The sequence below is a fragment of the Bos taurus genome, chromosome 6 (assembly GCF_002263795.3).
Source record: "Bos taurus isolate L1 Dominette 01449 registration number 42190680 breed Hereford chromosome 6, ARS-UCD2.0, whole genome shotgun sequence".
In the NCBI taxonomy this organism is placed as follows: domain Eukaryota; kingdom Metazoa; phylum Chordata; class Mammalia; order Artiodactyla; family Bovidae; genus Bos; species Bos taurus.
Genome location: NC_037333.1, coordinates 88,280,752 through 88,307,269, shown reverse-complemented (window position 1 = coordinate 88,307,269; position 26,518 = coordinate 88,280,752). Strand labels below are relative to the sequence as shown.

The 26,518-nt window shown below is 35.5% G+C and overlaps 1 protein-coding gene across 13 annotated transcripts in view; it reads left to right on the top strand.

Moving 5' to 3' along the window:
* The window catches only part of ANKRD17 (ankyrin repeat domain 17), a 167,280-nt gene that overhangs the window by 47,904 nt on the left and 92,858 nt on the right, over nucleotides 1-26,518 (top strand). Inside the window, exon 2 of one of the 13 annotated variants that reach the window (XM_059887431.1) lies at nucleotides 17,048-17,183. Within the exon in view, the coding sequence (XP_059743414.1) occupies nucleotides 17,181-17,183 (3 nt within the window). The 5' untranslated portion in view covers nucleotides 17,048-17,180. 13 annotated transcript variants of the gene reach the window in all.

Below are 26,518 nucleotides of genomic sequence, written 5' to 3'. Positions count from 1 at the left end.
CTCAGAAGTTTTGTGTAGTTTTCACTGTTTGGGCCTTACAAATGTTCTATTAAATTTTTCCCTGTAAGGGATGGAAGACTTCTCTACCCTCTTAGATTCAGTGGTTGAGATGTGCAAATTGAAAAGAAGTCAAAACCGAAAGAAGCAATTAGGCCTGGGAGCTTATATGCCATTTTTTTTTTTTTTGGTTCCATAAGGTCTTAGTTGTGGCACACGGGCTTAGTTGCCCCATGGCAGGTGGGATCTTCGGGTCGTAGTTCCCTGACCAGGGATTGAACCAGTGTCCCCTGCAGTGGAAGGCAGATTCTTTACCACTGAACCACCTGGGAAGTCCTGCTTATATGCCATCTTAACAACGGATGATAAATGGTGTCCTAACTAGCCAAAGGAATGGAGAAGGCAATGGCACCCCACTCCAGTACTCTTGCCTGGAAAATCCCATGGACAGAGGATCCTGGTAGGCTGCAGTCCATGGGGTCGCGAAGAGTTGGATACGACTGAGCTACTTCACTTTCACTTCTCACTTTCATGCATTGGAGAAGGAAATGGCAACCCACTCCAGTGTTCTTGCCTGGAGAATCCCAGGGACAGGAGAGCCTGGTGGGCTGCCAGCGACTTAGCAGCAGTAGCAGCAGCCAAAGGAAAAAGAATTTGGACTTCTCGGATGTAGGAGGGCAACGATATAGGAAAACTGATTGGTAAATGTTGTTGTTCAGTCGTCCAGTTGTGTCTGACACTTTGTGACCCCATGGACTGCAGCATGCCAGGCCTGTCTGTTCCTCACCATCTCCCAGAATTTGCCCAAGTTCATGTCCATTACATTGGCAAAGCCATCCAGTCATCTCGTCCTCTGATACCGTCTTCTCCTGCGCTCAGTCTTTCCCAGCATCAGCAACTTTTCCAGTGAATCAGCTATTCGCATCAGATTACCAAAATACTGGACTTTTAGCTTCAGTATCAGTCTTTCCAGCAAGTATTCAGGTTGATTTCCCTTAAGATTGACTGGTTTGATCTCCTTACTGTCCAAGTAACTGGGTTATCTATTGAAGTTTCTTATGCGGAGTTAAGTTTGAGCCATCACCAGTGATAAGAGTCATCTCCAATGACAGTGATTAAGAGTCTTTCTCCTCTTCCTGGTTTAGGAGAGGCCAAGATGAAATACTTAGATTATTGTAAATGATAATTCTTTATATTTTATTTGGCAGTTGTTTGTCCAATATACAAATAGACATTTGTATATTGATCTTATATCCTATTGGCTTGCTAAATTCACTTGGTTAACCAGGGTTGTTTTTTGTTTGTTTGATGGTAGAATTTTCTACATGCATGGTCATCTCTGCAAATTAAGTCAGTTTATCTCTCCTTCTCCCCTATTTTTAATTTCTTGCCTTGTTGGCCTACGTAGGACCTCCAGTAAAATACTGAATAGAATTGGTGACTTATTGGACCAAGTTGCCTTGTTCCTGATCTTAGCGGGGGAAGTGTTCAATTTTTCCTAATTAAGTATGATGTTCTTTATACTTTTTTCTAGATTCCCTTATCTGGTTAAGATATCTACCCCTAGTTTGCTAAAAAATTTTATTATCAGAAGATACTGAACTGTCAGGTCTTTTATCTGATTCTGTTGAGATGATCCTTGATTTTCCTTCTTTGTTCTGTCATTATGTGAATTATATTAATTGACTCTTGGATTTTTAAGCCAACTTTGTATTCTTAGAATAAACTGCATTTGGTCATGATATATGACCCCTTTTGGATATGGCTGGATTTGGTTTACTAGTATATTATTAAGGATTCTTGTTCTTCACAAGGCATATTGATCTTTAGTTTTCTTAAAAAAAAACATCTGGCTATTGTGTATCAGAGAAATGTTAGCCTTATAACGTGTTTGGAAGTACATCTTTCTTTACTATTTTCTGAAAATTTGTTTGAGTGATTGAGTTGAGCAATGAAGCCATCTGTACCTTGTGTTTTATTTGTGGGAACATTTTTAATGAAAAATCCATTTCCTTTGATAGATACATGGCTATTTAGCTTTTCTTTGTCAGTTTTGAAAATTTTAATTCTTTTTGCGTAATTTGTGTATTTCAGTCTAAGTTGTTGAATTAATTGACATAAGGTTGTTCATAGTGGTCTTTATTATTTTAAATGATGGTAATCAGCCATGAAATTAAAAGACGCTTACTCCTTGGAAGGAAAGTTATGACCAACCTAGATAGCATATTGAAAAGCAGAGACATTACTTTGCCAACAAAGGTCCGTCTAGTCAAGGCTATGGTTTTTCCACTGGTCATGTATGGATGTGAAAGTTGGACTGTGAAGAAGGCTGAGTGCCGAAGAACTGATGCTTTTGAACTGTGGTGTTGGAGAAGACTCTTGAGAGTCCCTTGGACTGCAAGAAGATCCAACCAGTCCGTTCTGAAGGAGATCAGCCCTGGGATTTCTTTGGAAGGACTGATGCTAAAGCTGAAACTCCAGTACTTTGGCCACCTCATGCGAAGAGTTGACTCATTGGAAAAGACTCGGATGCTGGGAGGGATTGGGGGCAAGAGGAGAAGGGGACGACAGAGGATGAGATGGCTGGACGGCATCACTGACTTGATGGATGTGAGTCTGAGTGAACTCCAGGAGTTGGTGATGGACAGGGAGGCCTGGCATGCTGTGATTCATGGGGTAGCAAAGAGTTGGACACGACTGAGCGACTGATCTGATCTGATCTGATCTGAATCTGTAATTATTCTTTAGTAATTCTTTCAGTTCTGATAGTGATAATTTGTATTTTCTCTTTTGTTCTTGTAAAACCTTTATCAGTTTTTTTTCTATAAACTTTAATTTTTATTTCATGTCATTGACTTTTCTATGTTATTTTCATTTTCTGTGTCATTGACCTATGCTCTTATATTTCCTATGTAGATTTAATTTGTTCTTATTTGGTTATTTTAAATGGAAGCTTAGATTATTGTTTTTAATGTTTCATCTTTTTTACTGTATTAAAGGCTGTAAATACCCTTTCTGTGCACTGCTTTAGGTATATACCACACATTTTTATGTGTTGTGTTTTCATTATAATATTTAGTTCTAAATGCTTTATAATTTTCCTTGTGATTCCCTCTTTGATTCATTCTGCCTTTCTCAACTGCGGTTTCATGGGAAAATTACACTTTAATGCTTAAGACATCTGTTTTCTCTTGTGCATATATAATCATGTTGTTTATATAACATCCTTGGGAGAATGGAGAAGATAGTCTCTCAAGTCATTTATGGTCATCTTGTCACCCAGATGAGGAACTATTTTTCAGAAAGGAACTATTTTTCAGAAAGGATTATTTAAAAGTATTATATGTGGTCAGAGAATATACTGTACTGCAATTTCAGTTCTTTTAGGTATATTGAAGCTTGTTTTATGGTCGAAAATATGTTTCATTTTTGACAAAAGTTCATGCATATCTAGAAAGAATATATTTTCTGCAGTTGTGGGGTGAGTATTCCATAAATATCAATTATGTTAATTAATAATGTTCAAGTCTTTTATGTTCTGACTGATTTTCTGTCTACTTGCCTAGCAAGGACTAAGATGAGTTTCAAAATTTAAACTATAATTATGAAGAGTCTTGTTTTTTTCTTTCTGATCTGTCAGTTTTTGCTCCATTATATTTTGGAGCTCTGTTACAAGGTATTAAAGATTTAGGTTTATTATATGTTCTTGCTAAATTGATCCTTTTATGTAATTAAATGTCCCTTTTTATCTTTGTTAGTATTCCTTGTTTTATCTCAATTCTGCTTTGTCTGATATTAATAATAGCTCTACCAGCTTTGCCACAGCTGATATTTTCATGATATGTCTTTTTCTATTCTTTTAACCTCTCTCTGTCTTTATACTTAAAGTACGTTTCTTTTAGGCATCATATATTTAGCTCTTGCTTTTTTATCCAGACTGTCAGTCTCTGCCTTTTAATCAGTGTATTTGATCCATTTTTACTTAATGTAGTTATCAGTGTTTTGTGTTTAAGTCTACTATTTTGCTAATTGTTTTGTTTGTCCCACTTTGTTGCCCCTTTTTCCATTGTTCATATATTTCAATAGATTGAGTATTTTTAATATTTCATTTTATTACCTCTATTGGGGCTTCCCAGATGGTGCAGCGGTAAAGAATCTACCTGCCAGTGCAGGAGAGGCAGGTTCAGTCACTGGGTTGGGAAGATCCCCTGGAGTAGGAAATGGCAACCCACTCCAGTATTCTTGCCTGGAAATTCCATGGACAGAGGAGCCTGGCAGACCATGGGGCTGTACTGTGGGGCTGTAAAGAGTCAGACACAGCTTAGTGACTGAGCATGTAAGCACAACATCCTGCTAAAAGTGACATTGCCTCTGTATTTTTTTTTTGTTTTTTTTTTTTTTCCTTCAAAGTTTAGTTCAAATAGTATTTATTGCTCTGTCTCAAGTTCATTGGTCCTTCTGCAGTGTCATCCAGTTCATTTTTAATAATAGATACTTTATTCAGCAGTGGAAATTCTCTTTGATCTTTCAGTTTTGTAGATTTTTATTTCTTGCAGCAATTTGTTCACATTGTCTTTGTATCCGTGAACATTATTTTAAAGAGCTTTAAAGTTTTGTTTGCTCATTCCATTCCTGTCATTTCAAGATCTGTTTCTATTATGTTTTTTCCCTAGTTACTGGACGTACTTTCTTTTTTGCAAGTCTAGTAATTTTTGTTTGATGCTGAATAATGTGATTATTGGGCTTCTTAAAGAGTGCACTTGCTAATGCAGGAGATGCAAGAGATGTCGGTTCAGTCCCTGGGTCAGGAAGATTTGGAGAAGGAAATGACAACCTGCTCCAGTACACTTGCCTAAAAAATCTCGTGGACAGAGGAGCCTGGAAGGCTACAGTTGATGGGGTTGTGAAGAGTTGGATATGACTGAGTACACATACACTTAACTTAGTGTGATTATTACATTGTCAATTATCTAAATATTATTGTACTTCTTTAAGAAGTATTGAATTTAATTTTGACTAGCAAGTTACTTGCAAATAAGATTCATTCTTCTGAGGCTTGTTTTGAAGCGTTCTTATGGCATCTTTCTAGTATTTATACACCAAAGTTAGAGAAGCCCCTCTCATTCATATATGTGACCTTTCTGGATTCTCTACCAAATACCTGAAGTGGTCAGTGAAATCCTTTTCCTCTGGCTGGTTGAATCTCTTCCTACAGGGTTGAATCCAACCCTATAGGAGCCCTTATAGTTGTTAGGTTATAGCTCTGTAATGATTCTGTTCCTGGTTCTTCTCTCCAATTTTCTGCCTCATAAATTTTAGCATTCTCAGCTTCTCCAATTTCTGGTCTTTGTCTCCTGAACGAAAGAGGGCTTAGTTCTCTGCTTTGTTTTCCTCAAATAATGCTGGATGTAGTAGAAAGATGAAGAGGTAGTAGGATTCACTTCTTTCTTTGCAGTTATCATACCCCTGTTTTGTCTAAAGAAATGGGAAGCTACCAGTTACTTTGTTGTAACTCTAAACCGTATAGTCACTGTATGTAAACTGCTGGGTTGTGGAGAGAGTTATACTCAAATAGACCAAGTTGTGGCAAATTTGCAGTGAAATATCTATGGTGGCCAATGCTGCTGCTGCTGCTAAGTCACTTCAGTCGTGTCTGACTCTCTGCAACCCCATAGACGGCAGCCTATCAGGCTTCCCCGTCCCTGGAATTCTCCAGGCAAGAACACTGGAGTGGGTTGTCATTTCCTTCTCCAATGCATGAAAGTGAAAAGTGAAAGTGAAGTCTCTCAGTTGTGCCCGACTCTTCATGACGCCATGGACTGCAGCCTACCAGGCTCTTCCATCCATGGGATTTTCCAGGCAAGAGTACTATGGTGGCCAATAGAATGTCACATCTTACAGTCTTTCTAACTCTTACTGTTTAGTTGTAAAGTTATTTCATAACTTATACATGCAGTATTTACTCAACAGGTACAGTGTCAAACAAGTCCATTGTAAATGCTTCTGACACAATCAATTGCCAGTATTAACTGTTTATAGCATACTGTGTTTTTGCAGCAGCATTTAATATACTTTTCATAGTACATTTTAAAGAAGCCTGCTGCTGCTGCTAAGTTGCTTCAGTCATGTCTGACTCTGTGCAACCCCATAGACGGCAGCCCACCAGGCTTCCCCGTCCCTGGAATTCTCCAGGCAAGAACACTGGAGTGGGTTGTCATTTCCTTCTCCAATGCATGAAAGTGAAAAGTGAAAGTGAAAGTGAAGTCGCTCAGTCGTGTCCGACTCTTAGTGACCCCATGGACTGTAGCCCACCAGGCTCCTCCATCCCTGGGATTTTCCAGGCAAGAGTACTGGAGTGGGTGCCAATTGCCTTCTCCGTTAAAGAAGCCTAATCATGTTTAATGAGAAATTCTAAAAATTGCTCTCAGCTGCCTATGTTCTGGAAAGTAAATACGTTTTGAAGCAGTTAAAAAAAAAAAAAAACTGTTTAATGTTATTACTAATGGCAAACACTGTATTGTCAGGTCTTTAGGAATGAGATGGAAAGCTTCATTAATTATAAAATTTCATAGAAAACTTGAAAATTTTTAAATGGTTCAAAGAAAGATAAAATGAGCAATGCTAAATTTTGCTGTTTCCTTTTAGTCATATGTTATGCAGATAGTTACATGCACTTTTTTAACAAATCGGGACTCTGTTATTTAAAAATATTATATATCTTGATTTTTCCCACCACACATTGTATTTTTAATTTATTTTTTAATTGGAAGAAAATCACTTTACAATGTTGTGTTGGTTTGTGCTGTACAACAATGCAAATTAGCCATAATTATATATATATTCCTCTCCCTTTTGAGCTTCCCACCCCATAGAGCTCCAGGTTGTGCTCCTTATGTTATATAGTAATTTCTCACCAGCTATCTATTTTATACATGATAGTGTATATTGTACGGAGAAGGCAATGGCACCCCACTCCAGTACTCTTGCTTGGAAAATCCCATGGATGGAGGAGCCTGGTAGGCTGCAATCCATGGGGTCGCTAAGAGTCAGACACAACTGAGCGACTTCACTTTCACTTTACACTTTCATGCATTGGAGAAGGAAATGGCAGCCCACTCCAGTGTTGTTGCCTGGAGAATCCCAGGGACAGGGGAGCCTGGTGGGCTGCCGTCTCTGGGGTCGCACAGAGTCGGACACGACTGAAGTGACTTAGCATAGCATAGCATAGCATAGTGTATATTGTAAATGCTACTTTCTCTATTCATCCCACTCTCCTTCCCCACTGTGTCTATAAGTCAGTTCTCTACATCTGCATCTCCATCACTTCCCTGAAAAAATTCATCAATACCATTTTTCTTTATTCTGTATATTAATATCTTGATATATGATATTTTTCTCTTTCTGACTTACTTCACTCTATAACAGGCTCTAGGTTCATCTACCTCACTAGAACTGACTCAAATTCGTTCTTTTTTATGGCTGAGTAATATTCCATTGTATACATGTATGATACCATCTTTATCCATCCATGGATAGATGGACATCTAGGTTGCTTCCACATCCTGGCTATTGTAAATAATGCTGCAGTGAAAATTAGGGTACGTGTATCTTTTAGAATTGTGGCTTTCTCATGGTATATGCTCAGTAGTGGGATCCTCGGTCCCCACAGAGTGGGATTGCTCGGTCATATAGTAGATTTAGTTCTAGTGTTTGTTTTTTTTTTTTTTATGAAATCTCTATACTGTTCTCCATAATGGCTGTACTAGTTTACACTCCCACCAACAGTGCAGGAGGGTTCCCTTTTCTCCACATCCTCTCCAGCGTTTATTGTTTGTAGGTTTTTTTGATGATGGCCATTCTGACTGTTGTGAGGTGACAACCCATGTATTTTTTTTAAATGAACTAATTTATTTTTGGCTGTGCTGTGCCTTTGTTGCTGCACGGACTTTTCTCTAGTTGCGGAGAGCTGGGGCTGCTGTCTAGGCGCAGTATGTGGGCTTCTCATTGCAGTGACTTATCTTGTTGTGGAGCACGGGCTCTAGGGTGTGCAGGCTTCAGTAGTTTTGGCTCCTGGTCTTTAGAGCACAGGCTCAATAGTTGTGGTGCACGAGCTTAGTTGCTCCGTAGCATGTGGAATGTTCCCAGACCAAGGATCGAACTTGTGTCTCCTGCTTTGGCAAGAGGATTCTTTATCACTGAGCCACTGGGAAAGCCCTCATCTTTGATTTCTTTCATCAGTGTCTTCAGGTTTTCTGCATACAAGTCTTTCGTCTCTTTAGGTGAGTTTATTCCTAGGTCTTTTATTGTTTTAGTTGCAACGGTGAATGGCATTGTTTTCTTAATTTCTGTTGTGGACTTTTCCTTGTTAGAGTGTTTAGGAATGTGAGGTATTTCTGTGTATTAATTTTGTATCTTGTGACTTTGCTATATTCGTTGATTAGCTCTAGTTAATTTTCTGGTGGCATCTTTAGGGTTTTCTATGTATTAGTAAATATGTCATCTGTAAACAGTGAGAGTTTTACTTTTTCTTTTCCAATCTGGTTTCTTTTTATTTCCTTCCCTTCTCTGATTGTCGTGGCTAGGACTTCCAAAGCTGTATTGAATAATAGTGGCCAGAGTGGGCACCCTTGTCTTATTCTTAATCCTAGAGGAATTGCTTTCAGTTTTTCACCATTGAGAATAATGTTTGCTGTGGGTTTGTCATATATCACCATTATTATGTTGAGGTATGTTCCTTCTATACCTATTTTCTGGAGAGTTTTACTGTAAAGGAATGTTGAAGTTTGTCAAAAGCTTTCCCTGCATCTGTTGAGATGATTATATGGTTTTTATCTTTTAATTTGTTAATATCACATTGATTGCTTTGCATATATTAAAGACTTCTTGCAGCCCTGGGATAAAGCCCACTTGATCATAATGTATGTTCCTTTTAATGTGTTGTTGGATTCTGTTTGCTAGAATTCATCCAAAACAGTAGATTGGACTTGTTATTCAAGTGCACATGGAACATTCTCCAGAATGCATGTGGAACATTTTCCACATCTTGGGTCACAAATCAAGCTTTGGTAAATTTTTAAAAATTGCAATCATTTCAAGTATTTTTTTCTGACCACAGTGCTTTAAGATTAGATATCACCTTTGCTGACAAATGTCGAAATAGTTAAGGCTGTGGTCTTTCCAGTAATCATGTATGGATGGGAGAGCTGGACCGTAAGGAAGGCAGAATACCAAAGAATTGATCCTTTCGAACTGTGGTGCTGAGGAAGACTCTTGAGAGTCCCTTGAACAGCATGGAGATCAAACCAGTCAATCTTGAAATCAACCCTGAATACTCATTGGAAGGGCTGGTGCTGGAGTTTAAGCTCCGATCCTTTGGCCAGCTGAAATGGGAAGAGCTGACTCATTGGAAAAGACCCTGATGCTGGGGAAAATTGAAGGCAAAAGAAGAAGAGGGCAACAGAGGATGAGATGGTTGGATAGCATCACTGATTCAGTGGACATGAACTTGGGCAAACTCTAGGAAATGGTGAAGGACAGGGAACCCTGTCATGCTGCAGTCCATGGAGTCGTGAAGAGTTGGACACTGCTTGGCAACTGAACAACAATCACTGATGAAAATAGATGCAAAAGTCTCCTCACACATTATTTATATTTTGCTGTATCCTTAAATATTTTCTGGAAGTATCAATTTAAATATGTCAATTTGTTTCTTTTGCTATTATAAATAATTTAGCAATGAGTATTTTCCTGTGTTTTCTGTATTTCAGAAAACTTCTAGTAGATTTCTAGATCAAAGGATATGGATTTTGAAACCTTAATTACATTAATATATATTTTGTGTAAAGATTTTGAAGCATAAGGAAAAAGCATATCTTAATACTTGTGTCTTGGTCTTTTGCTCACATCTGATATATTTTTACTAGACTTCAGAATATTATATCCTAATTTTTAATATATATATACCTTGAGCGTTTTTCTGTTTTGGTGATTGCATAATATTCTAGCTGAAGAATATAACTGACTGCTTTTATATTGTTGGATACTTGGGTTATTTTTAGGTTTTCTACTGGAAAAACATTTTTAAAATGTCAGTTGGTCATTTTCTAAGGAAATACGGCTTTATTTTTTGAAGAAATCTCTATGTACTGATGTGAATCTTTGTCAAATATGATAGATTTTTTCTGGGAAATTTACATTTTATATAAGGGTATTTTATATGTATATGATTTTTAATTTACTTTTTAATTGAAGGATAACTTCTTTATAGAAATTTGTTGTTTTCTGTCAAACATCAGTGAGAATCAGCCATTAAGTATATATATGTCCCCTCTCTCTTGAACATCCCTCCCATCTCCCCCCATCCCACCCCTCTAGATTGTTACAGAGCCCCTGTTTGACTTCCCCTGAGTCATACAACAAATTCCCATTAACTGTCTTTTTTACATATTGTAAATTTCCAAGTTACTCTCTCCATATATCTCACCATCTCCCTCCTGTGTATCTTTGTGAAGATTGTCTTCTTTTATATTTAAAAACATCTTTTCCTCTTCTGGAGATCAGCTAATATTTATCTATATATTTTTTGATCCAGTTCTACTGGAGTTTATTTTATATTGTGATACATGATGTGAAAAAAAGTTGAGAATCTTAACTTTTTCCCCTAGCACTATTTAATGAGATGATTAATTAGTGAGGTCATTTTGTATTTCAGGGCACCTGTTCTTTACAGTATCAACATCTCTTTGACTAGGATTGACTAAATTCTATGAATAATCCTTGAGTAAGAACAGAGTTAAACTTGAACACTAGTCCTCCAAAGGTGTACATTTGGCATTATAGTTGTTCTTTGATGGACTGATACAGTCCAACCCCTGATGGAAAGTAGAGTGTGATCATGGTGGTAGTTGAGGTAAGGACATCTTAAAGGTAGGAGTGAATGCTTGATCACAAGAATACAGTGATCCAGCTTTATTCATCAGTGCCTAGCATAGTGCTGAGTACATTAGAAGTATTTTGATGTGTTTAATAACTGAGAGAAAGTGTGAGAAAGATTCTGACGCCCTTTATGTGATTTAGAAAATATTTGATTGTTTTTGAACATAAACAAAGGCTAATGGCATTTAGAATTGTTAAATGCCTTTCAATTAAGAGAAGCTGTTTTTGTCTTCATACATAAGCTACTTTCATGATGGAGTTAATTAATCTTCACCTTTTGAGCAGTGGTTTAACCTTGGTCTTGCATTTGCATTACCTAGGAGCTTTTAAAAATTCTTAATGCCCAAGCCATACCCCTACAAGATTAAATATCTAAGGTTATCTCCCAGGCATTAGTACTTTTTCTGTTAATTCTGTTGTATAGCTAAATTTCAGAACCACTGCTCTAAGACTGGTTAAACAGAATATAAAGCAATATACCCCCTAATTCTCCAGATGTCTTACTCTATTTGGGCTGCTATAACAAAGTACCATAGATTAAGTGGTTTGTAAACAGAAATTTACATTTCATAGTTCTGGAGGCTGGAAGTCTGAGATCTCAGGGTGCTGGCGTGGTGTTAGGTTCTACTGAGGACCCTCTTTCTTTCATGTTGCAGAGAGCCATCTTGTATTTTCATGTGTTGGAGTGCAAAAAGAGGAAGCATGTTCTCTTATAAGGGCACTGATCCCATTGACGGTGTCTTCCTCATGACTTCTAATCCTATTACTTCCCAAAGGCCTCACTGCAGTATCATTACATTGTGAGGTAGATTTCAGCATACGATTTTGTGGGGGACACAAACATTGTAGTCCATACTACCAAGGAAGTAAAGTTGCATCTTTATTAAATGCTGAATAGAAGCAGACCTTTGAGTTGGCTGACATTTCGTAAAAAAATTCAGAAGAGGAGATTCTCCAGTCTATTATGATAGACTTTTTCAGTGTTTAAATAATCTGGACAAAAATGTTCTTTCTGTATTTTATAATATAAACCTATTTTGTTCTGTAATCAGTGCAGACAGAGACAAAAGCTCTCCTGTGTTTCTTTTTTAGGATTCTGAAATTCATGATGGGTTAAAAATACAAGTCAATCTCTGTTAGGACAAGAACATTTTTAGTGTTTAATGTCTTTCTGGCCTCAAAAAAGGATATATACTAAACTGTATGAATTTTCATTGCAATTATACTCCTCTAGGTGAAAAAGATATAATTCATGGATATACTCTGCTGTCAGAAATATTTTTAAGATGATAAAAAATGGAAAGAATGGAGGTGTATTTCAGGGTTTCAACATAAAGGACTTGTCAAAGTTAAATATCTTTAATGATATAACTTAATGACATAATTCAAGAAATATTTATTGACTGCTTCCTTGGTGTACTGCTCTTGGCTTAGACAACAGCAATGAAAAGATAGATGAAGTTCCTACTTTCTTGGGACTTTTATTTTAGTTGAAAAGACTGACAGTATGTAATTTGACTAGAAAATAAATAATAGAAGTTAATATTATCATTATTACTATTGGAAAATGAAGTCAAGGTGATGGGGATGAACCATGACAGAGAGAAGGAGGGTTCATAGGGTCACAAAATCATACTCTGCTGCTGCTGCTAAGTCACTTCAGTCGTGTCCGACTCTATGCGACCCCATAGATGGAAGCCCACCAGGCTCCTCTGTCCCTGGGATTCTCTAGGCAAGAACACTGGAGTGGGTTGCCATTTCCTTCTCCAATGCAGGAAAAGTGAAAAGTGAAAGTGAAGTCGCTCAGTCGTGTCCGACTCTTAGCGAACCCATAGATGGAAGCCCACCAGGCTCCTCCGTCCATGGGATTTTCCAGGCAAGAGTACTGGAGTGGGGTGCCATTGCCTTCTCCGCAAAATCATACTCTAAGGAATGACAAATTTAAGTGAAACCTGAGTGATCAGAAGAAACTAGCCATTTGAAAATCTTAGTAAATGGCAGCAGAGAGGGAACTGTAATTGTAAATTTCTAGGGTATACCTCTACATTTAACTTTTTTAAAACCTTTATCTTCATTTTTAATTTTGGCCACATTGAGTCTTGATTGCTGTTTGTGGGCCTTCTTTAAGTGTGGAGAGTGGCACATGGGCTTCTAACTGTGGCGGCTTCTCTCGTGGAGCACAGGCTCTAGGGCGCACAGGCTTCAGTAGTTGCAGCATGTGGGCTCTAGTCCCTTGTGGCGCAAGGGACTTAGTTGCCCTGCAGCATGTGGGATCTTCCTGGACCCAGGATTGAACCCTTGTCACCATCATTTGCAGGCAGATTCTTAACCACTGGACCACCAGGGAAGTCCTACATAATGTTACGAAGGGGATTGGAAGAGGTTGAATTAATGATTCAACCTTGTATTTTATATAAGGTAATGGAAAATTGAGAAAATGTTTTCTTCAGAAAAATAGATGACTTCAGGCTGGAAGGTGCCTGATATCCTATTTCTTTGTCCTGCTGGATTTTTTTTCCCCTTTCTTTTCCCTCCCACTTTCCTTGTCTCTTTCCACCCACCTTTATTGCCATAATTTGAGGCAGTTGGAGCCACAAATAGAAAAAGATGTGTTGGGGAAAGAAAGGCTAATTTTTAGAATGTGCTATAGCTACTTTCTCTTGGATGGGCTCACAGGAAGTAAGAGTTGTTAAGATCTTTGATATCAAACTCTTCAAATTCTTGTATATCTTTTTCATTGTGTGCTCAGTTGCTCAGTGGTATCTGACTCTTCGGAGCCCCATGGACTGTAGCCTGCCAGGCTCCTCTGTCCTTAAATTTTCTGAGGAAGAATACTGGAGTGGGTTGCCATTCCTTACTCCTGGGGATCTTCCAGACCCATATTGATTTATTTATTTTCTTGGCTGCACTGGATCTTCATTGCTGCATGCAGGATTTTTCTAATTGTGAGTGGAAGCTATCTCTAGTTGCAGTGCGCTAGCATCTCTTGTTGCGGAGTGCTAGCTCTAGGGCATGAGTGCTTCAGTAGTTGTGGCACATGGGCTCGGTAGTTGCATCTCTAGGGCTCTAGAGCATAGACTCAGAATGCTGGAGTGGATTGTCATGCGCGTCTCCAGGGGATCTTTCCAACCCAGGGATTGAACCTGCATCTCTTATGTCTCCTGCATTGGCAGGCAGGTTCTTTACCACGAATGCCACCTGGGAAGCCCTACATTAATATCTAGAGTGGAGGAATTAAAGAAATAAAAAACTGACAATATCAAATGCTAGTGAGAATCCAAAGCATCCAGAACTCTCATACATTGCAGGTGGGAATGCAAAATGGTATTGTCATTTATAAAAGTCTGCTGTTTTCTTAAAAATTTAAAAACACATTCTTTTTCTCGTGTGTTTATCCATAGGAAATGAAAACATGCCCACATAAAGCCTAGTACTCAAATATTCATTAATTACTGAATAGCTAAGCAAAGAGATATATCCATATGATGGAAAGGTATTCAGAAATAAAAGGGAATGAACTACTGATGCGATGCGTGCTGTAGAGTAGATGAATTTTAAAGGCATTGTGCATTTGTAAAAGAGGCTGCACTCAAAACTTTGAATAATTCCATTTCCTTCTGGAAAAGAGAAAAATGAAAGTAACAGAAAGCATGATTACTAGGGTGGTGATAAGAGATTGCCTATAAAGGAGCAGGAGAAATGTTTGTGTATAAGAAATACTGTCTATCTTGATTGTGGTGAAAATTATATAACTATATATTTGCCAATATCCATAGATTTGTATGGGACTTCCCTGGTGGCTCAAGATGGTAAAGAATCTGCCTGCAATGCAGGAGATGCAGATTCGATCCCTGGGTCAGGAAGATCCCCTGGAGAAGGGACTGGCTACCCACTCCAGTATTCTTGCCTGGAGAATTCCATGGACAGAAAAGTCTGGCCAGTTACAGTCCATGATGTCACAGAGTCTGACACAACTGAGCGACTAACCCTTCACTTGCAGTCTTCCCTCCAATAGATTTATACAACTAAAAATGGGTGAACTTTATTCTAACTTATACTTTGATAAACCTGATTTTCAAAGAAATTTAATTGGCTATAGGAAGAAAAAGAATGGAGGGAAATACAGTGTTCTCTTGATGTTACTTCTCTTGGGAAAACAAGCTGTTGCTGTAACTGAATCTTACAGTGACTTAATATTGATGTCAGGCTGTGCTGTGCTTAGTTGCTCAGTCCTCTCTCTGTGACCTCATGAAATGTGTAGCCTGCCAGGCTCCTCTGTCCATGGAATTCTCCAGGCAAGACTACTGGAGTGGGTTGTCATGCCCTACTCCAGGTGATATTCCCAACCCAGGGATCAAACCCAGGTCTCCCACATTGCAGGCTGATTCTTTACCATTTGAGGCACCAGGAAGCCCGATGCCAAGACTTTTTTTTTCTGTTTACTTAAAAAGTATTTCTGTTGCATGTGCATTTCAGACTGAATTACATATACTAGCAAGTTAATCCTATATACCTCAAAATAATACAAATTGTTTTGATACTTCTTTTGTAATTTTTGTTAGAAATATGGAAATAAGTTATTCTTGATATTTTTGAGGATCTAGAATTTAAAGTATTAAATTTTCTTTGAAGATCTAAATTATTAAATTATTTGCTAGGATTACACAGTAGAAAACTATGTTGTCCTTTTATTGGTATTTTTATAAGGTAAGCAGTATAGAAGAGTACAGATAAGTAAAATTCTCTTGATGATTTCACTCCTTGATCACCACTTGAGTTATATATTTTGAAATTTTTGTTTTCTTGAATATACATATATTTTGTTTTTAATCAACTTAAGCAGACATATACCATGCCTGCTTTTCTGAGACTTAAATTTTTCACCTAATGAAATGTAATATTGATACTTTTCGACATCAGTGTTTGTGTATTCATTCAGGAAATATGTTTGAGTTTAAGCTTAATGTTTTTAAGGCCCTGTTCTGTTTGCAAAGCAAGGAACAAAGTATGGTCCTTGCCTAAGTGAATTTATATTCAAATAAGATAATAAACAAGTTGGAAAATGTCACTGCAGTGTTAAGTTTCATAAAGATAAATAAGTCTAAAGAGATGAAAATTAAAGGGACAGAAAGAATAGAGTGAGTACATTTAAATAGTCATGGTATAAGTCTTTATATGTAGATCTGCTTTATTCTTCAGATGGTTGTTCATTGCTTCATAACCCAAAACTATTATTCTGTTGATGGGTATATGGATTACATAATTTTTTCTGTTATCAGTTCTATAGTAAACATACTTGTACATTTTTTTTTTTTTTTGCTGACATATACAAGTATTTCTGCAGTCTAAATTCCTAGAATGAAAATTGCATTTTAAATGTTGATTATAGAGTCTACCATATTATTCCCCAAAACAGACAATATCTGTCAATGGATAAAAAATAATACCTCATTTTAATTTGTATTTGCCTGATTGCCAGTGAGGTTGAGCATATTTGTTGGTCATTTGTTATGTCTTGTATAAATTGCCTACTCATATCATTTTGCCTATTGTGGGGTTTGCCTTTTTCTTACTGAAATTTTAGGATTTCATTAAAATTCTGTTTATAATATAACCATCATATTTTATGACATTTTCTGCTAACCTGTCAATTGTCTTACTTTATGGAATCTTTGGATTTTTCATTTTTATACTGTCGAAATCTATCAGTCTTTTCCTTCCTAGCTTCTAGGTTTTGTGTCTTTCCTGAAAAGCCTTCTTATAGTAATTTAGCCTTTTATGTTTTCTTCTACTATGTCTTCAGTTTTATTTATGTTTCTAGTAGATTTTAATTCATCTGGAATTTTTAAAATATATGTTTTATGGCTGAGACCTAACTAATTTTTTCAGTTTTGTAACCATTCTCCCAAAATAATTTATTGAACAATGTCTTTTTTTCCCACTGACTTGAAGTATCATCTGTATCATAATTTAAAAGTCCAAAATATGTTTGTTCTGGATTTAATACTCCATTGTTTTGATGATTATCATTTTATATTTGACATCTGGTAGGGCACCCCTCCCCATTGTCTTTTTCAAAAAAATTTTGGCAATTTCTGTGTATTTTCTCTTCCAGATGAACTTTAGAATCAACATGTCAAGTTCCATTAAAAATCCCTTTGGGATTTTGATTGGAAGTGCATTGAATTTACAGATTAATTTGGGGAGAATTGACATCTTTACACTATTGAATCTTCCCATCCAGGAACATGGTATGCCTCTCCATTTCTTCAGGTGTTCTTTTATGTCCTTTAGTAAATTTTATCGGTTTTTTTTTTTTTCATGTAGGTCTTACATTTTTCTTGTTAGGTTTATTCCTGGGTATTTCGTAGTTTTTGTTGTTACCGTGAATTACATCTTTTCTTCCATTTTGCACTTTATTTTTCAATTGGTTATTGCTAGTATATAGGAAATCTGCTGATTTTTGTATGTTGATCTTACCATTTACTTAATTGTTGATTGATTCTCTTGAAATTTCTAGAAGGATGATTATGTTTTCTGCAAATGATGGCATTTTGTTGTTTCCCTTTTCAGTATTTATACTCCTCTATTTTTTGTTTTGTTTTCTGGTCTTATTGCATTGCTTAGGTTTCCAGACCTGTTCCCTACTAGTTCTGATTTGGACATCTTTTCTGATTTAAATGGAATGCTTCTAATTTTTAAACTTCTACATTTATATATGCCTTAGATTTCTGATAGAATACCTTGTCAGAAACAAAAGTAACCTTCTTGGCTTAAAAGTATTTCTGTGGTAATAGATAATATGTTTTATCATGTGTTTTTGTTAAGATGATACATATTCTTTTCACCTAGCAGTTTAATGTAGTATATTACATTAATATATTTGCCTAATATTGGTAATGGTGTTTGTCATTTTTAGTATTTATTCAGCAAGTGTTTGGATGCTTGTAATATTGTATTGCATTGTGCCAGGAACTTTGCCACAAACTGGTGATAGCGCTGAGTAAGTCTGATTGGTTCCTCTCTTTTTTAAATGGAGAAGAGAGATAATAAGCAAGTACTCAAGAACAAGATAATTTTAGACTATGGTAGTACTGTGGAGGAAATAAAGAGAATGGTGTGGTAGAGAAATGAGGAGAGTACCTCTGATATTATCATCTGAGAAGGTAAAATATAAACTAAGACCTGAAGAATGGTGAAAGCATTGGCAAAAGCATTCCAGGTAGGGGAAGATCACATATGACTGTGTCTCATGTTTTCTCGATCCCCTTTCATGTATGTGTTGTGCACTGTACTTTTTATACAACTGCCAAATTAACTTTGTAAATAATATAATAATGTTATGTTCCTTCTGAAAGGTAGATGTATAACTATTGTTAAGGTTTCTTCTGTGGATATATTCTATTACATTTCTACCTTTCCTTGAGGTAATTTTGATGATTTCTTTTCTTAGAAAATCATCCATTTTTTTTTTAGACTTTCCCATTTACTGATGTATCAGTTGTGCTTAGTTCTCTAATTTTAATGATTCCTTGTATTTTTTATTCTCTGGTTTTCCATAATCAGACTTGTTAAAGGCTGTTTCTCTTGTCAGACTTACCCAAGAAGTAGTGTTTGGTTTTATTTATTACTTTTGTATCTCTGAATTTCTTCATTTCTATGTTTATCACTGTAAGTTATATTGATATATTTTTATTTGTATTTTATTTTTGAAACTTTTTATGTGTTTAAACCTTTTTTGTGTTATACTGAATATATTTAAGGCTTTAAATTTTTCTTTAAGAATTGCTGGGACCAATTCCATTTCAAATGATATGCTCACAATGTTAGTTTTCACTTTCTCTATATTCTAAGAGTTCATTAGTAGGTTATTTTCTTTTCTTTTAAAATTCTCAAGTGTAGTGTTATCCTTTTATTGATAATTTTTAGTTTCCTTTAGCTTTATGGACCTCGGATGTAGCCTGTGTTATTTTTAAAAAAAACCTGTTGAGATTTTCCTTTGCTTAAGATATAATCAGGTTTTTATTTGCTTTCAAAGACTATGTTCTTTGTTCATATGATATACTAAGTTCTGTTTCACTATGAAATATAAGTATAGTTTGTTAATTCTATTTTTGAAGTGCCCATACCTGTATTGTCTACTTGATTTCCTCATTTTCTGATAGGTATTTGGAAAGTTTCCCGCTAAGTTGTGTGAATTTTCAAGTTGCTTAAGTTTCTAATATTTTTACTTTATATGTTTCTGTGTTGCATTGTCAGAGTACGTAGAAGTTGAGCTGTCACACACTCCCAGTATATTGTATCTATTATTATTATAGATTTTTTTTTCTATGTAATATGTTTTGCCTTGAATTCTTCCTTTATTCATGTTAATAATGGCACCTTTGATTAAGATTGCTTTTTTACACCTCTGTTTTCAACTTTTATGACAAAATATTTTAGATTTTTTTCTCTTGTAGTACCATGTAGTTGAGTTTTTTCCTTTTTTCTTATTTAAATCCTAATCTATAAGATTTTCCACTCTCTTTTATATTAAATAGTTAAGTCTTTGGGTTTTTGGTTTTTTTCCTAACATCGACAATTAATGACAAAGATGCGTTTTCTTATTATCCCACAACCTGTCCCCCTTGTGTTTAACTGAATTTGAGTTTTTAAAATTGTTTCCCCCCCAATTTGAAAAATGTTTTCTTCCTGTTCTTCAGAAGGCATTTGATTGAATTTAAACAGTATTTGTAACTAGTTGCTTCCTTTTTTATTAAAAAGTATCTGAAATGTTAACAATAAATTATATTCTACTAATTTCTTTTTTAACTGCTTGGTCTTATGATTTCTTGGCTGTCCTTTTCTTGGATTCATTTTAGTTGTTGAAGGCATAAATTCTCTAAATTCAGAACTGTTTGTGGTTTTTAAATTTTAAAAGTACTTGCATGTCTAAAAATTATTTTGTTCTACAGTTTAGTTTAGTTTAGTTTGTTCTACAGTTTAGTTCTACAATTTTTTAAAAGTTAATTGTGCTTCACTTCTTTTCAGATTGTCTTCTAGCATTTAGTTTTGTATTTGAGAAGTAAATTTTACCAGGTTATGACTCTAGGCGGGGTGTGTGTGTAATCTGTGTGTGTGTGTGTGTGTGTGTGTGTGTGTGTAATCTGTATGTGTGTGTATATTTGCATGTACATTTTAATGCCATTTTACAAGAAATTGTTTTATTTTGAGGCTCTTTTTATGATAATTGATGAATAATGATATATACCAGAAGTAGGCTAAATTTATAACTAAATTATTTTGTACTGTTGTTATTGGATTTAAGGAAATCCTTGAAATAATATGTATCTTTAATTCTGTTAGCAAGAAATCTACTTACAAACTCTAGATATGAGGATTCCATAGAATTTTTACTTATTTTAACCATTAATAATTTGTCCACTTTATAAAGTTTATAGTTTCCAAATTTTCACACTAAACTGTTGTAATTTCATAGTGAGCTATTGGAGGCAGATAAGTACTTTGAAGCATAAGAAAAGAAATCATGTTGTACTATTGGGCTTTGTGTTTCTTTATACCACTGATTCTTAGCATATTCCCAGGTCTTGACTGAAATTTATTAGAAGGATAGATAAGTATGAATGAAAGAATGTAGATATTAATCAATCATAAATCAATGAATAGACTTTTGAAAGCTAAATTTATTTTAGTCAAATTTTCTTCAGTTTTATTTATTTTAATCTTAAGATACCAGTACCATAATGTCAGGCTCTTTGTTGATATTCTTTTTCCAGGGACTTTTAAGTGGGCTCTTATTTATTTTCTTATTTTATTTTAATGTATATGTAAATCAGTGTTCAGTGACTCTACTACTACTGGAAAAGTGTATCCCAAATATACTAATTTTGGAATAGTTTAGTCTTTATTAAGAATTGTACTATTTTAGCTGGATTTTACCCTATTTAAGACCATAAAAAATACAGAGCAAAGAAATTTTTATTAGGCTTCAGGATCATGTATGGAAGAGAATAATTATGATGACTATATATTTCTTATTTTATGTATAATAAATCTATATTCAAAGAACTAAGAAGAACACGTACTATGTTTCTCTGGGCTTGTTTCAAAGATATAGTGTAAACTATTAAGAATTACTCAATCAGTGTTACAAAATTTCAAATTAGTCTTTTTTTTTATATTCACCTGTTTATGTGTGACCTTTTGATATTATTATTATCTTGAAATTCAGGTTACCAGCTTGACATTCAATGATAAGTGGAGGGTAGTTTTCAGAACAGCAAAAACAGTAATAAATTGAGATAGTGATGGCATAGGAGGATGGGAGTGTTAAAGTTCAAGATATCCAAATTCTGTAGTTGATAGCATTCTCATTTTTTAAATTATGTTTACTCTTTAAGACTGACTCTTTTTCTTATCCCCACTTTGCATAATCTTTCATTTGATATATTGATCAAATGATTGATAATTCCTAATTAGTTTCTTTATGTCTGTTGTCCTGTATGTTTAAAACCATCTTTCACATGGCCTCTTTCTAAAACACTGTTTTAATGCTTAAACCCTTCAGAAGCTACCATATAAACTGTGGACTTCTCTGCATAATACTGAAAGGCTCCATCTTTTTTAAGCATTATTCTTTTTTACTATTTTCACTTGGAAATATTTTTTCCTTCGTCTTTACAGTCTCTGTATTAGCATCTGTTTAGTACTACTTTCCAATCTTGTTTGATACAGTTAGCTATTTGTACATAAAGTTGCCTTTAGAGTTGCCTTTTTTATATAATATTTGTGGGAGGCATTGATTGTTAAAAAATCATTTTGTATTACCATTCTCCCTTGGCTGTCCTACTACTTTGCGCATAGTATGTAATTGGCAGTGAATATTTGTTAAATTGAATGGAATTGGTAAATATGATACCTAGTTAATCAGAATATACTATATTCTTATTCTTTGGCTTCCCTGGTGACTCAGATGGTAAAGAATCTGCCTACAATGCTGGAGACCTGGAATCGATTCCTGGGTTGGGAAGTTCGCCTGGAGAAGGGAATGGCAACCCACTCCAATATTCTTGCCTGGAGAATTTCATGGACAGAGCGGCCTGGTGGGCTATACAGTCCATGGGATCACAGAGAGTCAGGCACCACTGAGGGACTAACACTTTCACTTTCACTGTGTTCTTTGGCGTGAATACTAGTTTATTACACTATAAAATGGACTGCTTTTCTCTAATATAGCAGTGATAATATATTTGTTCTGAAGAGGAGTTAGTTTGAAATGTTATGCTAATGTTCACAATTGGTCCAGATGACCCTTTATTTCCATGTTTTCATGTGACTTTGTGTTTTGAGTATTCAAGGACTAGGACTTCCATTAATAGCATTAACAAATTCATTCACCGCTGACCATTGTTAAAAAGACTTTGGCTTTTATTGTTAAGCATTTGTGTTCAGTTTATTTTGAGAAGAAAGTAAAAAAATACTTTGTTAATTGGATAGTATTACTTTTAAGTAATTTTTTTTAAACACAAGCAACATCTGTAGTAAAACATCACCCTGAAACTTTAAAAACTAAAAGGATTTAATGTACACGAAAGTATAAAGACTAGTGAAATAAAACCTCTGTAAATCTCCTTTTCAGAGATTTAGCATTATCAAGAATTTGCTACTCAACTTTCGTTTTCCTGAAATACTTTATGGCAAATTCCTGACAGTATTTGTGTATACTCCCAACATGCATCTCTAAAAGATAAAAGCAGTTTCTTACCTAACCAGAGTGATTCCTTTATACTATACTATACCAACTCATATTCAGATTTCTTCATTTGCCTTGAAAATTTCAAATAAGGTCTATATTATTTTGCTGGTATGTCTCTGGAATGTCTCTAATTTAGAACAGTTCTTCCCTTTTACTGTCTTTCTCTCTCTTTTACAACATATTCTATATTTTAGTTGTTTTTGTTTGCTTCTGTTTAACTCAGTGGTTCTCAACTTCCCATCCCTAGAATTTTTGGTTTTTGTTATTTCCTCCAAGGGGAGATTTGGCACTGTCTGGAGATACTTTTGGTGTTGCAACCTGTGATAGGATTGCTATTGGCACCTAGTGGGTAGAGGCCAGGGATGCTGCTAAACATCCTGAAGCGTGTAGGACAGCTCCCAACAACAAAGAATTATCTGGCTCATAATGTCAGTGATGCCAAGATTGAGAAGCCCCAATTTAATTTGTTCCAGATACTTGCCTTAATAATTTTTATAAACTAGAAGTTAATTCAAGGAGGCAACAGTACTTCATAGGAGGTACTGTATATTTTATGTTGCAAAAATCAGGGGCATATAATGTTTAGTTGTCTCACTTCTTTTAATTGAACATTGGGTTCAGGTGATGGCAGCTTTATCCCTTAAATACGGAATTTAAAGTTAGCTTTTCTAGAGCAAAGTGAAACAACAGCCTCTTTTACTGGTAGAAAGAATATTGGAACTTGTTAATTGTATAACTGATCTCTTTTTGTTAGATGTTTAGAAACTTGCTGTTTACATACAGATCCTGTGCTTCTGTTTCCTCATCTGTAGCAATAAACTGAACCTGGCGATTTCTAAGACTATTGCATTTTGATGGTGATTTCTAAGACTTGTGCGTTTTGTTCTTTGCATTAGATAAGAATTTGATGCACATACACCATTTTATAAAATATCCAGCTAGACAAAACCACACATCCAAAGTAGTTTAGATATAATTTAAATTGTCATGCTTTGAATATCGATAACTTTGACAGATTATTTTCTTTAGGGAAGAATGAATTTAATAAGGACATTCATTTCCTTCTGTCTCTCCCCTCTTCATGAAAGTTATTTATACATTTCATCTAAGGAGTTTCAGAATATTTATGTGAATTTATTATTCAAACCATTTTTAATGTTCCAGAACTTAGCTGTGACTGAAAATGAATTTTTTCTATAGAAATAATATGATAAAAATGAGTTAGGTTTGAATCTAGCCTAATTGTATTTTGGTTTTTAATCTGAGTTTCCTTAGCTAAGGACATGTTAAGGAGGTGTATGCCCATAAATTAGTTGACATTTGAATAGAGTTACTTATTTTTGTATTTTTGTGACTACATCTCCTTATATCTACATGTTCTATAATGTTGTTCAACAATCTTTTCAGGTAGGAAGAGAATTGGTGTTAAAGGAAGGAGCTGTCTTCTACTTCCTCTTCAGAACTCCTATGACGCTTTTTTTCTCTTTCTCTCTCTTTTTACTTTATGCACTTCTGCTCTGTATTATTGTTATTGTTTCATTCTCACATTAAAGAAGTAAGTTCCTAGATACAAGGCCTAATTTTACACATGTGATAGTAGTAAACAGCAGTATCTCTTACTCAAAATTGGTAATAAAAGTGTATTTAATATATCAATGAATATAGCATTTTGTCGTACCTGCTACCTAATACTTGACTTTTCTGTGTCTAGAAAATATACCTTTATATAACTACCTCTCCCTTCCCCAAATACACTACAACCTTTTAGAATCTGAAAAGAAAGGAGCCTCAAACCATCTCTTATTTATTAAAGAATGATTTGAGTCCTCACAATGAGATAGGCATCATTCTAGTGGCTCCATACCAGCGCTGCAAACAAATTCCCTATTTCTGTGGAGTTTAGATAGACAAAATATATGTATATATCTTAGTCAAAATTTATAACAAAATTATGCAGAAAAAGTGTTTAGAGATGGATGAGATAACTTGCTTAGCTCTCATAGGTAGCAAATGAAGCAGTAATGGTACCTAGGTCTTTAGATCCTGATGGTATCCTTGAAATTAGTTTCTTTTTCATAAATTGGGAGGTAGGGCAGGATATAATAGACATCCACTCCTGTTTTCTTTATCGTATGCCTTTTAAAATTTATAGAGCATTTCATAGGCATTTGAATCTACTGTTTTTTAAAATATCAGGTTCTTCACATAGTAAAAATAGTAGGGGTTTACCAGGTGGGTCAGTGGTTAAGAATCCGCCTGCCAAGCAAGAGTCAAGGCTGGATCCCTGGGTTGGGAAGATCCCTTGGAGTCTCAAATGGGAACCCTCTCCAGTATTCTTGCCTGGGAAAATCCCATGGACAGAGAAGCCTGAAGGACTACAAGTCCATGGGTCACAAAAGAGTCAGACATAACTTAGAGACTATACAACAACAACAACAACAAAAAATAGTGGGCTTTAAAATTTAAAAATCAGTGTAAGAGCTTTCAAAAACATTGATTTAGCTATTTGGCTGTGTGGGGTCTTAGTTGCAGCATGTGGGCTCTTCATTTTGGCACACGGGCTTTTCTCTAGTTGCGGCGTATGGACCCGGTAGTTCTGGTGGCTAGGGCTTAGGTACTCCCCCTTCTTAAGTATGTAGGATCTTAGTTCCCCAACGAGGGATTGAATCCCCTGTGTTGGAAGGTGGGATTTTTAACCACTGGACCACCAGGGAAATCCCTGTAAGAACTTTTATGGATGGAAATTTTCTTGGGATCCAGTGGTTAGTACTCCTGGCTTTCACTGCTGAGTGCGCAGATTGAATTCCTAGGCCGGGGAATTAAGATCCTTCAAGTTGCATAGCCAAAAAAAGAACTGTCATGGAATTGATTTAATAAAACATATTTCTGCATTTAGTATGCCTCATGAAAAGATTGAGGTGTATTTTTCTTAGTAAATTTTCACCAAACTTAGTTAAGATGAGGTGTGGCATAAGGGGACCTTATTATCAGGAAATTGCTTTTGATTGAGATTTAATACCTTCTATGATCTAATTTGTAACTTTCTGACTTTTCCTATAGTAAATCCTATATTCTAGCATGTAGAAAGTTTATGTTTGTCTACCAGTACTGTATTCCTTTTCCTTTTGTCTTATACCAATTAGTTATTTTGGTCAAAATCCCTTTATATATATATTTTTTTTTTTGCATGCATTGTCTCCTTTGAACAGTTTTAGTACCTTTTCTCTGTACTTTTGGTTTGGCAGTCTGCACTGCTCTTTGGCTCAGATGGTAAAGAATCTGCCTGCAATGCAGGAGACCCAGGTTTGATCCCTGGGTCACAAAGATCCCCTGGAAGAGGGAATGGCTACCCACTTCAGTATTCTTGCCTAGAGAATTCCATGGACAGAGGAGCCTGGCAGGCTACAGTTTATGGCGTCGCCGAGTCAGACACAACTGAGTGACTAACACACTTTCACTGCTTTTTGATACATTTTGTTTTCTAAAACATTAATTTGAAATATTTAATTTTTCATCTGTTCATTTTACCTATGTACATTTTTTTCATGGTTATTTACTCCTTTTTTTTTTTTTTTGTCTTCTATTGTATTGAAAACCTGTAGATACTTTAACAGAGAAAATATCATTGGGATGCAGTGTTTTCTCTAGAAAGACTCATATTCTGAACCATGGTTAAAGATAAAAAGACATAGTTTTTACCATGCTTAAATTTTGAATCACATATTTCTATGACCAAACCATGGTGAAAAGTCCACTTTCTAATATATAACACTTAAGCTTTCACTGCTTCCTTTATAAATAATTTAAAGTTTATTTAAGAAGTTTATTTTA